At 40.2% G+C, this 14,531-nt stretch overlaps 1 protein-coding gene across 1 annotated transcript in view; it reads right to left on the bottom strand.

Moving 5' to 3' along the window:
- dph1 (diphthamide biosynthesis 1) overlaps positions 1-14,531 on the bottom strand; it is a 74,698-nt gene that overhangs the window by 48,671 nt on the left and 11,496 nt on the right. The window contains exon 4 of the mRNA XM_020614865.1: positions 12,909-12,972. Within this exon, the coding sequence (XP_020470521.1) occupies positions 12,909-12,972 (64 nt within the window). The remainder of the gene's footprint in view (positions 1-12,908; positions 12,973-14,531) is intronic.

Below are 14,531 nucleotides of genomic sequence, written 5' to 3'. Positions count from 1 at the left end.
GTATTAAGTGCTATTATACAGCTACAGGAACAGAACATTCAAGCTTACTTTGCTGCCTAAAACTAGTTACAGTATTCGCCACTTGCTTAGCCTTATGTAATTAATTATACCATAGACAATGGCAGTCATAAGCCATAGGCAGTCATGGAAAGCCAGAATGCATTTAGGGAATTTAAGGTCCATAAAATCTTACAAGCAGCAAACAAGCAGAAATCCTTGCAAAGAGACAGGAACATTTTGACGCCTATGCAGCATAGACTTTATTACAGAAGCCAGTGATTCGGCACTAATGTGCCTTCTTCAGAACTTAAAGGACAAAACATGTCACATCATATAGAATGCTTCCTGGAAGTTCAAGATGGTCTGTGACAAATGGATGGTTACAATAAATAAAATCTTGCAGAATTCAGTGTGCAATACCTGTGTGTAACAATACAGTTTTATATAAATATGATTCAACACTAGAAACACTGTAAACAGTGTGCTCTAGTGTATATGTTTCACTGAGCAAGATATATAGGAAACATACCAACGTGAGTATATGTTATGTACTAACTAAATAAACTAACATTACCTTGTTTACCAACTACAGCCAGGTCTCAACCTTTCTCACCCTCATCTCTCCGAACTTCTTCCCGGCCTTGGCCTCCTCTAAACAGTTTTCTTATGTTCACCTAGAGGAGTCAATAATGTTTGAGTCAAAGTAAGATGATCAGTATTATTCAATACTGCATGTATTGGCGTGCGCAGTGCACCAGCTACGACATGCATACGTGCGCACCAAAATCTATGAACCCCAACCGCTGAGCCTCAGCTTGTATTTTGCTTTCACATTCCGGATTAAAATGACAAAACAATTCTTTTCCCACTACTTTCAATCTAGATTAATCGACTTCCAAATATAGGAGCTTGTTAAAATTCAAGTGTGTGATTTTACTGGGGCACAGCAGATCAATACTGGGGCACGTGCTCCAGTAGAAGGGTCTAATGATGCCTGTGGTTTTGACTTTGCCATTATGGGTTGTTGAGTGTAGACTGGTGGATAAATTGCAAGTTTATCAATTTCAAATTAAATCTACAACACAAAATATAAAAAGGAAATGAAGGAGTCTAAATGCATTTACACCAATGCAGATGCTTTCATTTGGGTACACAGGCTATATCTAAATGTTTATAGAAAACTATGAACAAATCGTTAAAATCAGAAAATATAATAACCAGAAATAATTTCACTGTAGAAAAACTACTGTGTTCAATATACTCTCATTGATGAAACACTAAATTGAAGCAGAATTTAAAATGATGCTTTCATGTTTTTTTGTTGTTTTTATTCTTTCCAATTTGCAGATTGCACAACACCAACTTCAACTGCCACGGCAATGTCAGTGGAATTATTGTGAAAGGACACTTTAAAAGCATATGTAATATTCGGCCAATACATTCTTTCCAGGCTGTGCATAATATTACATGGCTGTCTCTGACACCAATTACATGGACATGCCTGGGACTGTGCCATCTGAAATGAGAGAGATTATGGCCGGCCTGTGTGGATGTGTTGGAGAGAGAACAGAAAAGAAAAGGAGGACCATAACCTGCATCACTTACAGTAGCGTTGCTTATCTCTTTCGCACAGTGCTGAGAAGAGAAAACTATGTTTATTTGTGTATGTGTGTATCATTACCTCATTAATAAGAAGTACCCAGTCTAAGATACTGGTGGTGCTTTCACCAACGGAATGAGCAACTACTGCCTTCACCCAAGTGCACATTACCATCTTTGCATTTCATTTGGAAGTCGAAAGACAGACATTAAGAATAAACGATCATAACCTCTGACGTGCCCAGCCTCATCCATATTGACCATTTTCTTCCTCACTGTATCTATAAAGGCAATCAACTGTATTTCCACGACAGTTGAGGCAATTTCCAAGGTGCAATCTGCCAAGATAACGTATTACACAGTGCCAGAACCTATCACAATTTTCAGGCAGCCTGTACATGATGTCCCCCTAGATGAGGTGTAAGATTAGCAAAGAGAAGTGGCAGGTGTCTTGGTGGTCCTCCAGGCCTTTGTGAAATGCACAGGCACGTGGGTGTGCCTGGTTCACTTCACATTCTCCCACACCAGGACCTAACAATACATTCAAATTTGCCTGTGGAGAAATCAGTGTCAGAGGTGACCAGTACCTCTTCTAACAAAATTGCATTTGATAGTAAGCATGACAATGTTGAATTTCATTCTTAAATGCTTGGTGTCTGCTTACTTGTTCTCAGTTCTGATGTGTGTAGCATTTTAAGATTAAGGATAAGAAAAAGACTGTGTATACAGTGTAACCTGCTTGCTGCTAGTTTTTCCTTATTAAAAAATCAAATAAAAATGAGCTTGCTTTCGATAAAACTGATAATACACAAACTGCTCTCTTCCAAATATACATTTAGCAAGAGTTACTTGATAGGAGGCTTAATCTTTCTTCTCCCTTAAGCCTCCATGTCTTTCTTTCCATGAACTGTAGGAGAGAATATAGAGGAACAGAAAAAGTCGGCTGACACTGACAGATTTCTGTGGGGCTTACAGGCGGTCACTGATGATGAGCTACTGATTAAGTTCCAGGGTGTGCTTGGCAGCACATGGCATCTGTGGGTGGGCTGGGAGCTCATATATGAATATCACATACAGTATATGAGAGTCTCATATATAAGAGCACACAGATGTTAGAGCCAACATAGACACACAACCATGGTACACACCGTTGTGTTTCAAACACATACATGCTGGGACACAGACACATTCACTCACTCACTGATGTCCAAATCTGTCGCTACAGCTCAGCTGTGCTGTGGGTGCCATGAAAACTGAGGGTGCGAAGGAAAGAAGACGCTGGAGGCTCCTAACAGGCACCTTCCTAATGGTAGAGTTGACATTTACCAAGGGTGGCTGTGCCTGCTGCTCTCACAGAAATGATTTAAACTGCTATGTGGAATATAGAGAAATATATTCTGATGGATGGTGATGGCTATGGTGAAGGACCTAGAGATGTCTCGGGGCTGTGTGCACACACTGTACCTTAATTTACCAACACACTGTATCTTGCATGACTGTTACTTAAGCGATCTAGGGCCTATGTTGACAGCTTTCTAGGATACCACAGGACAGACAGAGAGAAAACAGGTGCAGTATGTAAGTGAGCGTCTTCCATCACATTCTGTTGAATCATACATACTAGCACACAACTCCTCCAGAAGGCCGAGCATGTCAGAAACCAACTGCCTCCACACCAGCTCGCCTCACTGATCAAACCTGACTGAATCCTGCACTTGTTGTGACAATCATGTTACTGCTGGTCACACATTTTTCAGACATTTGTCTTTACACGTTTTTGAGATCCCCAGAGTGTTAAACACCTGCATCACAAAATTTATTTCCGATCTGATCAACTCAAACATTCTCATATCGCTTGTCTAAAATACTCTATCAAAATCTCACAAATTTGGAAATCTGCCTATCTGTTCACTTTTTCAGCACTAAGAATCTGATACTTTTATAAATAGTGATTCTGTGAGATGCTACTTGGGCACAGTTTCATTTTGAGCTACTTACCACATTTACCATCTCAGTTTAGCACTATTATTTTAATTCATCGTGAGGGAAAGATGAAGGTGTTTGTGTGCCAAATTCCACGGTAATCCATCTAATAGTTGATCAGTTTTGAGGACTTTAATAGATTTAATAGCTGATTTCCACAGCTAAAAAACATGCACAAAAGATGGGGTGTTTGACAAACAATTGTTTTCTTTGGCCTTTGAAAGTTTTTTTTGCCACATTTACTATTATTTTGGTGATTTTTTACGGCTCCATCAACTCAGTGCTCAGTGTCTTCGGATATTAAACACCATTTATTATGGTGCTTTGAAAAGGTTACAAATTGCAAATCCCTGACTCATCACTCACTGCCAGGGCTGGTTGGTCATCTCTGTCAATGCGCAGGCTTAGTCACCCGTCTATTTTTATTTTTAAGGGCATTTTTGATAAAGCTTCCTTCCTACTCTTGTTTCTATATTAATCAGAAATGTGGGTCTCATTATACTATAGTCTGAAGACCTGGGATATATTTTTCTGACTTATTATGCAGAAAGAACTGAAACGAAAGATACTGGCAACTGGTGAACGGGTTTAGGGCAACTGCCATATCCAGGGAAAATACATTTTTTAGTGTCTGTCAGGGTTTTCAGTCAGATATTAGTTACTCATACATTCTATTGATCTATCTATCTATTCTCTTCTGTGTGCTTTTCTGTCTTCCTCCCCTTCCCGTCCACTTTTTTAATACATTTTACTTTAGGTTTAGAGTTCAGACTTTTTGGAAATGTTATCCCATATATCATGTATATGACAAACAGATTCTGAACCTAAAATTAAATAAATACACACAGCAGTTCACCACTGTTACAACATTATAAATATACTAAACAGGGGCCACCATAGATGTATCATTTGTTGTCTGTTCAAGGTCTGCCTTTCTGCCCAGTCAGAAAAAGTGGAAATGCAATCATTAAAACATGTTGTCAATTATCTGTACATACTGTATAAAAACATTCTGAACTAAAGTTTAAAAACTATAGTTCCCAATTGTCATTTTTAGGACAGAAAACACTAGGACCATACTTTCTGTGTTTGTTCCGCCACACTGGGCCCGTTTTGGAGGTGTGTTCTGGGAGCTAAATTTCAGCACCCATCACGAGGTAGTACTCAAAAGCCTCTTTTGAGGCACTATTTTTGGTATCACCTCCATTGAGGTTCAGAGCGAGCAGAGGCGATACCAAATGGTGACGTGTAAAAAAGTAGCGAAATTGTGCCATCAACGTGCGAGACGTCCTGGAACAATGAAAGCACTATTTTTAAAAGCAACATTATTTAACACTAACAGGTACATTACTGTAGTTGCTGTACTAACTAAAAACAGCCCCATATCGAGAATCAAGAGCGACATACCTTTGATGCCCCCCATTGTTACTGTGTCGTTTGCTGACAACAGCACAGCAGTATAATGTGGTGTCACTATCACAACCAGCTACACTGAGAGGGAACCATCTGCAGTGGAAAACCAAGCACCTGGAACTAAAAGCGAGTAGTGTTGAGTCGGGTCGAGTTGACCTGGTACCAGGTGGTGGAAAAGGGGCTAAATCAAGCAACAGGACCATCAGAAGGGGGTGCGTGTGAGTAGAGCAGTCACCGATGACTGGTTAAATGTTCATGTCTTCACACCTCAAGCATTAACATTACAAGTACCCTGTGTACATGAGTACCTGACTACATGTGTGAAAGAGCAGCAGCCCCTAAACAAAGGCCGACAAAGAGAAAATATAGTGGAAAAACAAAACAGGACGGTCGGCTTCAAACCTGAAGGCTATGATTGATGATGGTTAAGGGAAGTACGGGGTATACTGTTTGTTAGGTTCCAACAGTAGAAACGCAGCAAAAATCTTCTCTGAGTCTTTATATTGGAGTACCAAGTGCCTTATTTCTAAGTCAAGTCACATTTTATTTATACCGCAGGCTGACCACAGTGCCTTACGTAACACAATAAAATACAACTCAATAAATACAAAATACACTAACACACAAATGAAATGATATAAGTTTAACTAGAACAATTAAAAGCAAGTTTAAATAAATGAGTTTTAAATTTAAAAGAAGCTACATCCAGCGCTAAGCGCAATGCTAATGGAAAAACATTCCATCAAGGCAGCAACAGCCAAGGAAAGGCCTCCCCATCTGTTACGCCTAGCTCTTGGTACAGTACCTCTAGCAAACCATGCTGTAGTTGTTTTAGAATATTTACAGGCGGCCAAAAGTTCAGTGAGATAAGATGGAGTGAGACCATTCAGTACCTTATAAACAAACATAAAAATTTTAAAATCAATCCTAAAACAAAGAGGGAGCTAGTGAAGAGAGCACAAAATATATTCACATCTGGTTTATGATCTCCTCTGAGGGGAGGCTCTCTCCTACACTCTGAAAACCCCTGATCCAGGATAAAATAAAAAGGGCTCCTAGGCCAGGGAAGGGGATATGTCTTTCCTTCTTTCGTTTCTTTTAGTAGCTTCAATAACAGGAGCCCTTTGACCATGTGTGCTCAGCAAATTTGTTGTTCAAGCATAAAATTCAGAGAGCAAGACCTCAGATTAAGTTACAGGCCAATATCTCTATGGAGAGACCCAGAATATGTGCCAGGAGAACAGTGAAAGAACATTACATGCTACTGCAGACCCCAGGATTAGGACAAGGTGACAGCCCCACACACACACACACACACACACACACACACACACCCTGTTTTTGCTTCTCTCTTTATATTCCTCTGCTGCCACAAAAGCATCAGCAATAAATGCTGAAGTAAGTTCATAAAAGTATCTTTCAAAGCTAGAATGAGACAGGTGACATACCATCAAAGGTAATCAAACATATGGCGCTGTGACAGCACATGCATCATTGCCTGCCTGTGCAAGTTAATAGTTCTGTCTTTGATTCTGAAAGCTTTTTCTCTGTTTACTTGAATAAGAGTTCATAACTCTTTGAATTCCAATAACAACGTCAACACTGGAACAGTAAAGGATGAAATGGCACAGAAAGAAGAAAGAGGGAAGATGGCATGCTAAAAAAAAGGGGCTGCTGCTTTAAATTAGGGCTGGATAGAAAGAAGAAAGAGGGAAGATGGCATACTAAAAAAAAAGGGGGCTGCTGCTTTAAATTAGGGCTGGACCTGAATATCCAAGTATTCGAATATTCTTCCCCCTGCACCATGGCACAGCAGTGCCAGTGACACCCACAAAGCTCAGTGTGGAAACCATTCAGGTAGCAGCTTGTGCTGATCGTTGCTGTTTGTGGTGACCAGCGGGGTCATACCAGCTGTCTTTAACTAACGTTAACTCCATGACTTAAACTGAAGACAGGACAAAATGAAAATAGTGGTCGTTGGGTTTGTGACTTTGCTGCAGCTGGTGGCAAACAGGCAACACCACTGTCTGCTGTTAGCCGAAGATTGTTTAGAGGTAAAGAGGTATCACTCTGTAACACCACTGAATAATCAATCAATCAAACAAACTTTATTGCCAAATATGTTAAAATACAAGGAATCTGACTCCAGCTCAATGGCCCCAGATAAAACTATAAAACTGAATAAAAAAACCCGATTAAAAAAAAAACAATAAGACAAAACTATCTATTGATAAATATGTACAATATACAAGTTAGAGTGAACTGAGTGCTTCTCTGTAGTTCCAACAACATAGTGAGATGTCTTCAGAGGTAAAACTCAATCTCACATCAATGATGGAAATGCAGAACATTTTATGTTACACACCGATGGTTATGAAGATCCATCATTTGTTTAGTTGTTACATTAAATATTACATAACTTTCATTAGCTTTTTGTTTTGGTTTTTAAGCCAAAGTCCTGGCAGATGGGCAAAGATGTACGAAAATTCGAATAATCGCTGATTATTACCACTGAATACCAGGAGCCCAAAAACTGCCACTCATGACAGTGCTACTTTACAGTACATATGGTTGCGTGGTTATTAGGAAGTCAACCATTGGTGGAGTTTAGATCCACAGATCTATACCTTAAAGTTTCCAGGGCCCTTGTGCTGCCATCATTTTCCTTTGTTAAATTTGACTGTCATGTCTTATTTATTTTTAATTGACTTGGATTTATGCTATTTTTTTTGTTTTTATTTATTTTTTAAAGGAGGCCATTGTTTGTGTTGCTGTTTCAATGTAAATGTGTAAATATGAGCTCAAGGTCATGGATTTTCCCCTAATCGTTAGTTAAAAAGGAAAAGGAAGCCTAGGCCTGGCAGAAAAACTGAAAGGTAGGTAAACAGATGGACACAGAGAGAGGAACACATAGACGGAGCGAGAGAACAGCAGTGCCTATCATATTAAGCGTGGCTGACTGTGCCTGTAAAGTGTGCATATGTAAAGGGTGTTTTGGCCAATGCATATTAACTGCAGCATGGCCATTATTCAGAGCAGCCTGTCCTCATTAAGACCTAGCAGTGCATACCACTGAAGCTCCTTACTCTGAGGGCAGCTTAGCCCTTTCATTCCCATTCTGACATGGACCTCAGCCCTGTCTCCTGGGAACGAGGTACTGTTGCAGTGATGATGATCGCAGAGCCGCCAAAATCCTGGGACCTCCGCTAACCCTCAAAATAAAGTGGTAAGCACAAGGTCAGTCGCCTGCTGTGCCAACATCCAAAGATTACTGTCATTCATTTTCTCCAAACACACTCTAATCCTCCAATCCCATGGAAGAGCCACATTTTGATGGTTATGCCCACTATCTAAATTTTCACCAATGCATTTATTGGCTTGGTTTTTGCTACAGTCCTAAATGGTAGCTCCAGCAATGTCTACTTTAAATACTCCCCATTCTCTATCCCAGTTAGAACCGCTGACAAGATTCTCAGCAGCAGGATTTCCTGGTCTCTTCCTGAACAAGCAGTTTCATCTGGGGTTTCAGATTAAACTTCCAGACTTTCACCTGCAGGCCAAGCCTTTAAAGGGATCAGCCATATTCTGAGCACTTGTGTTGAGACTGTTATCAACCCTAGCCTAACTTCGAGGGCACTATCTCTCTGGGTACAGTATGAAATGGAAACAAACTTGAACCAAGACCTTGAGTTCATCTAGTTCTTCATTTCAAATGCTGCAATTCCATCCACACATCAAGATCGAAGATCGTGCAATGGGGAGCCAACAGATGGTGCTGACCTTAGATTTACCATTTGCTCCCATAAGCACTGATACGTGATGTGGCTGTCAACTAAAACTGACCTTCTTGTGGCCATAGTATAAGCAAGCATGTTTAAAAAAATTTAGGGTCATAATATCTACAGAGAGCAAATCAAAGGCAACTGGACTTCTCGAGTGTCATGAAATGTATGCTTTTGGCCTTCACCATACACTGCACCGTTTACTGTGTGCTCTGAGATACGCACACAGATTCTTGGTGACATGGTTATTGTGGCAAAAAGTGTCATGCACCATATTTGGTGAACACAAGTCGAAAGTTGAAGAACTATTTCTATTTATTACAACTTGATCCTTATTTTCATAATTCTGGCCACCATCCCCATCAGTCCTGTCAAACATAAGTATGAAAAGGATCATATGTTTTTTTTTTTAAATCATATTCAGAAGAAAAAACATGGACTGTGAAATCATTACCCAAACTCACAGCTGTTTACAGCACATCCATCACTGTTTATAGACTGACTCTATAGATCAACTGTGATCTAGAGCACTTGCCATAGATGTGTGCGCAAAGTGTTTTCCTTCGCAAAGGTCAAGGTCAAAGTGTTTATTTGTCATATGCACAGTTAGGAAATGTGTTTCCCTGAACAGTGAAACTCTTACTTTGCCATCCACATGAACGCCACACAAGACAAGTGAAATATAAAGCAGATGAGCAATAACACGAATCCAAATAGGCAGTAAAATCACAAATCTATGGCACTTTAAAACAGCAGGTGAAGGAAGCAAATAAAACTACAACAAGAACACAATATAATGCAGAGACAATATATGCTACGTGGGAGCCGTGGAGTGCAATCAGAGATTACTGCCAACATTTCAGGTGGACTCACTTTAAACTTACTCCCCAAATAAAGTGGTTTAGATATTCTGTATAAACTATATTTACAATTGCTTGACAAAGCCCTAACCCCTTTTTTTCCATTGCCTGACATGTCTTGTTGACAATATGACCGCTGCAGCAACAACACCATGTTTTCTGAACTTAGCTATTACCTTGGTCAGTAAAATCATATAATAACTGATAACAAATGCAAAAATAAAAACCAAGTTGGAATACACTGGAAATTTCCCTTAAGGAAGTTGTATGATCCTGGATGACCATCATGTTTGTCTGTCATTGACTTTGTGAAGGCAATAGTACTCACACTGCTGTTTAAATAACATGTTCAAACTATCAGTCTGTGCATAGGATGGCAGAAACTCAGTACTTTACACAGGCTTTAAAAAAACCCACGTGGTAAATCTGGAAAGACTGAATTTGCAAAGAAAATTCTTAGTTAGAGTCACACAATCGGATGCAAAACAGTTTAATGGACAGTGTATAGCACAACTTAATGATAGGAAACTAAGAACCATCTTCTGTCCTGGGGGTGAAATTGTACAAATGGAAAAGAGAGGGTGAAAAACAGAGAGAGATAACCGACAGAGGACGAAGACAGTGAGAAAAGCAATTAGTGTCTGCTAATTGCACTCATTAGTATAGATGGGGCTGATTTAGCAGACTTGATGATGGACAGTGACAGTTCAAAAATATACATGTGGACTGTATAGGTATGTGGTAGCTCTCAGTCTGAGAGCAGCAGTTATGATAAGACTCATCAAAACTCCACTTTATCATCTTTGTGATTAAAAAAGAAGAAATGACTTTAAAGACAGCAATAGAAAGATAAAGCAACAGAGGTCTGAGCAGCTGGAGTAAAGATGAACAAAATGATGGTGGAAAACAAGCAGATAGAGTCTACATCCTGCCTTCTCTGTAAGACCAAAGTTTTAACATTGGTAGGGTAAATAAATGTGTCTTGGCACAGTAATGGAAAGTCCATATAGTCATGAACAGCACAGTAAGACAGACAAACAGATGAGATCCAAGTTTCCTGTATGAAATCAAATATCCGGGCAGTCTGAAAAGCTTACAGCAGCTCCTGCCATATAATTCCTCATCTTGTCCATCTCACAATCAGATTAGGATTGACTGACTGAACACCTAGGAAAGAAATCCACTCTGGGCATTTAATGATAGCAGCCATTTTCTTTGAGTTAAAAAAAGACCCTGCTCCTAAGAAAGGAAGGCCAAATGAGACCACAGAGACAATAGGGAGAAAACAACACAAAACAAAGCTGTTTTTTCTTGTACTTCAGTTTTTTTCAGTATGTCTATTTTGTTTTTTTTTTCCCAAGTACTGAAATACAAATTTAATTAAATGCAGTGAAGGCCAAGCCACAGTATAGTGTAAAGGACAAGCTATTATGTCTGGAGCAGACTCAGTGCTGACTTTTTCTCTCTACACAAACGACTACACCTCAGGATTACCTGCTGTTAAACTCCTCATGTTTGCAGATGACACAACAGCCATCAGTCTCATCCGAGACAGTGACGAGTCTACGTACATATGGGAGGTTGAACAGCTGCCCCCGTGTGGCAGTTGCAACAACCTGGAGCTGAACAGGCTCAGAACAGTGGAGATGCCAGTGGACTTTTCAGCAGAATTGTATCAGCAGTGGAGTCCTTGAAAGTTCCTGGGCTCCACTGTCTCCAACATCAGGACCATCACCGAGAAGGCACAGCAGAGGATGTACCAGCTCAGGAAGTTCAACCTGCCCCAGGAGCTGCTGATACAGTTCTACAGAGGAGTCATCGAGTCTGTTCTCTGCACCTCCATCACTGTCTGGTTTGGCTCAGCAACCAAACAGGACAAGTACAGACTCCAGTGGACAGTTGGGACTGTAGAAAGACTCATCGGTGCCAGCCTGCCCTCCATGGAGGACCTGTACACCTCATTGTAGGGAGGGCAGAGAAGATTTCCACAGACCCCTCACATCCTGTTTGAACTCCTCCCCTCTGGACAGTGCTACAGGTCGTCCAGGCCCGTAAGCCAAACCAACCAGATACAAGGACAGTTTCTGTCCCTGGGCCATCACTCTGATCAACATTTAATCCATGACTGTATAACAGGACACAGACCTCCCCCCTCTTTCTTCTCCTTTCTTATTTGATTGTACATGTTTTCCAATTAAATGCACATATTTTCTTGCTGCCTTACAGGAACAAAAATTGAGAGTCCGTGTACTGGAGTCAAATTCCTTGTGTGTTTAACATACTTGGCCAGAAAAGATGACTCTGAAGAACTTATTGTTGCAGGATGACACACACACACACACACACACACACACACACACACACAAAAAGCCCTGTGGTGCAGTTGTGATGGAGTGCTGACTTGTAATAGGGCAAGTGCGGAGTAAAACAAGATGTAATTAACAAGAATAATAGCTCTTCCCTCCTCCAACATTGATCATGGGAAGCAGTGATATGTGCTCAGATCTAAAACAGTATAATTGTGCCTCATTTTCAGTTGAATGCCTGGCCCCTTAACCAGCATCCCCCTTTTTTTGTGCACAAACCTGAAAATGTCATACCCAAAATAAAATGGTTACTAATCTTGCACCCTCAGGATTACATTCGGTTCCCTGGTTTCTTGTGAAGAGTAGCTCTTTGTAGTTTACTATCAAACATTCAGCTTTAGCCTAAGCCATATTCAAACAAACAGAGGCACAAACTTGGTAAAAATGTTACATTCAATTTTTCTTTTTGAATTTAAAACGGACTCTGCAGGTGTGCCTGGTGAGCCTAGAAATACAGTAAAGTGACAGCCACAAATGGACAAATCCAGGCCAGTGTTTGGTGAGAAAAGCCCTATAACTGAGCATTCTGAATTGTTCCATCAAGTCTCACATCAGAATGTATAACAGCTTTGTTGGTGCGTAACGCAAAACATATTAGTCTCACAATAACGCTTAGAGTAAGAATTTCCCAAATGACAGAAAAGTTAAGAAATTACCATTTCACTCTGATGCACCCTTAATAAAAACAAGGAGCTGAATTTCTGTGATATTAATATCACAAATTGTTTACACTGTTAAAATCATGAGGCACTGTGCTTTTAAACAATGTATAGTTTTTCAAGGTTATTCAGATTTTTCCAGTGCCATTCAACATATACGCTGATGGCTCCACTGCTGCTTACTCAATTTCTTAATAACATAAGCAACCAAAACGCACAACCTTTTGTGTGTTTTTTCCACCTCACCTCTCAATGATGTCAGCGATGACACAGGCAAACATCTGGAGGCCCTCTGGAAGCTGCAAAGCCACTGGAGAGCATGGGAAAAGCAAACAGAAAAGTTACGTACTTGTGTTAGAGTGACAGCGACATCACACATAATTCACTAAATCCTGGACAGCACAGCTATACATAGGCCCTGCTACATGTTCAGAGAGCTCCAGTGACAGCAAATAGTGACGTTTCCAGGCAATTTCCCCTCTGCCATGCTGTTTTATTATATTTTAGCAGGTGATGGGCTGTTGGAAATACAATCCAAGCCAATCAACACAGGTCTATCTATACAGCTCATGGTCTGTACAGAGTCATTATACTCTTTTTCTTTTTCCTCTTTCTCTGTCACCGGCTCTGTGAGAAACATTCTCTCTGTGCTACTGAAACCCCCTCCTTCCACATCCCAGTCCCTTAATGCCTCAAAGCTAATATTTAATATGGACAAGCTGATAGAGCTGCTGTAAAATTGAACTCAAGAAACCAATTAACAAGAATTACTCTTGCTGATGGCGTTGCATGTTGACAACTGAGGACCCACTGATCTACTGATGTGTGACTCCAACTCAGATAAACCAATGGAAAAACCTCATTTAGTCCAGAATTTGCTAAGAGGTTTGTGCCCCGTTTCAGACGCACTCTGCATCAAGAGATGAGCATCTTTATTTTATCAAACAGGCAGAAGGGTGTGGAAGCTCTGCTTGCCTGTCATCACAGCTGCAACTGAAGTATGGCTCATTCCTTTATGCATGTCCATTCAAAGAAAACTCATGCAAATGATGCCTGGAGACATCATGCAATGCACATTTGGCAGGATTTGCAGCTAATGTATATGCATTTCTCAGCATTACAGGTGCAATTATATGAAATATGGTTGTGGTGGGCAAAGGAAACATACTGTATCTTCTTTGGAGCTCTCACTAAGAGGCTAATCACGCTTCGCACATTATTTCATTTTCTTCATTTTCCCAGGTCTGCGAGGGTCGGTGTGGACTTTGTGCAGACGTCCGTGTGCAGGCCTAAAGTTTGCGTCTGGACCGTCCACACAGCACAAGTCCCAACTGTACTGTGGTACTGCATGTACCACAATGCTTTGAAACCGTCGGTGTACATTACAGAAGGCAGACACTCAATCTGGAGTACGAATAGGCACGCGTGAGCGTCCCTCATCCGTGTGCACATATGCACAAGGGTATGCACAAAGCATGTGTGGAGGGGGATTTGAAATAAATCAAATAAAAATGAATGAGCTTCTGAGAAGGAAAAGAAATTGGTAATAAAAATTAAGCCATTATCTGGCCACTGAAAAACGCCCAAAACAGGCAACAGAATATCGCTGTTATGTGGTCATTAACTTAATGTCCCCTTTGAAATCCATCCATAAAACTCATCTTAATAAAATTGCCTTGTTATTGTTGTGGTTTCAGAATTTTGTATTTAAGCTTTTTGACTCATGTTAACTTTTGTTTTATTTTTTAATGTAAAGCATTCTGAACAACTTTAAAAATTGTTCTATAATACAGATGTTTATCATGCTGTTGTTAGTTTTGGATTTATGATGACATTAGTCTCATGAATGTTTAGCATTTTCCTCGTAGT

This window comes from Monopterus albus, unplaced genomic scaffold, assembly GCF_001952655.1.
Source record: "Monopterus albus unplaced genomic scaffold, M_albus_1.0 scaffold152.1, whole genome shotgun sequence".
NCBI lineage: Eukaryota > Metazoa > Chordata > Actinopteri > Synbranchiformes > Synbranchidae > Monopterus > Monopterus albus.
The sequence above is the reverse complement of the archived record's forward strand: the minus strand, read 5'-3'. Positions and strand labels throughout refer to the sequence as shown.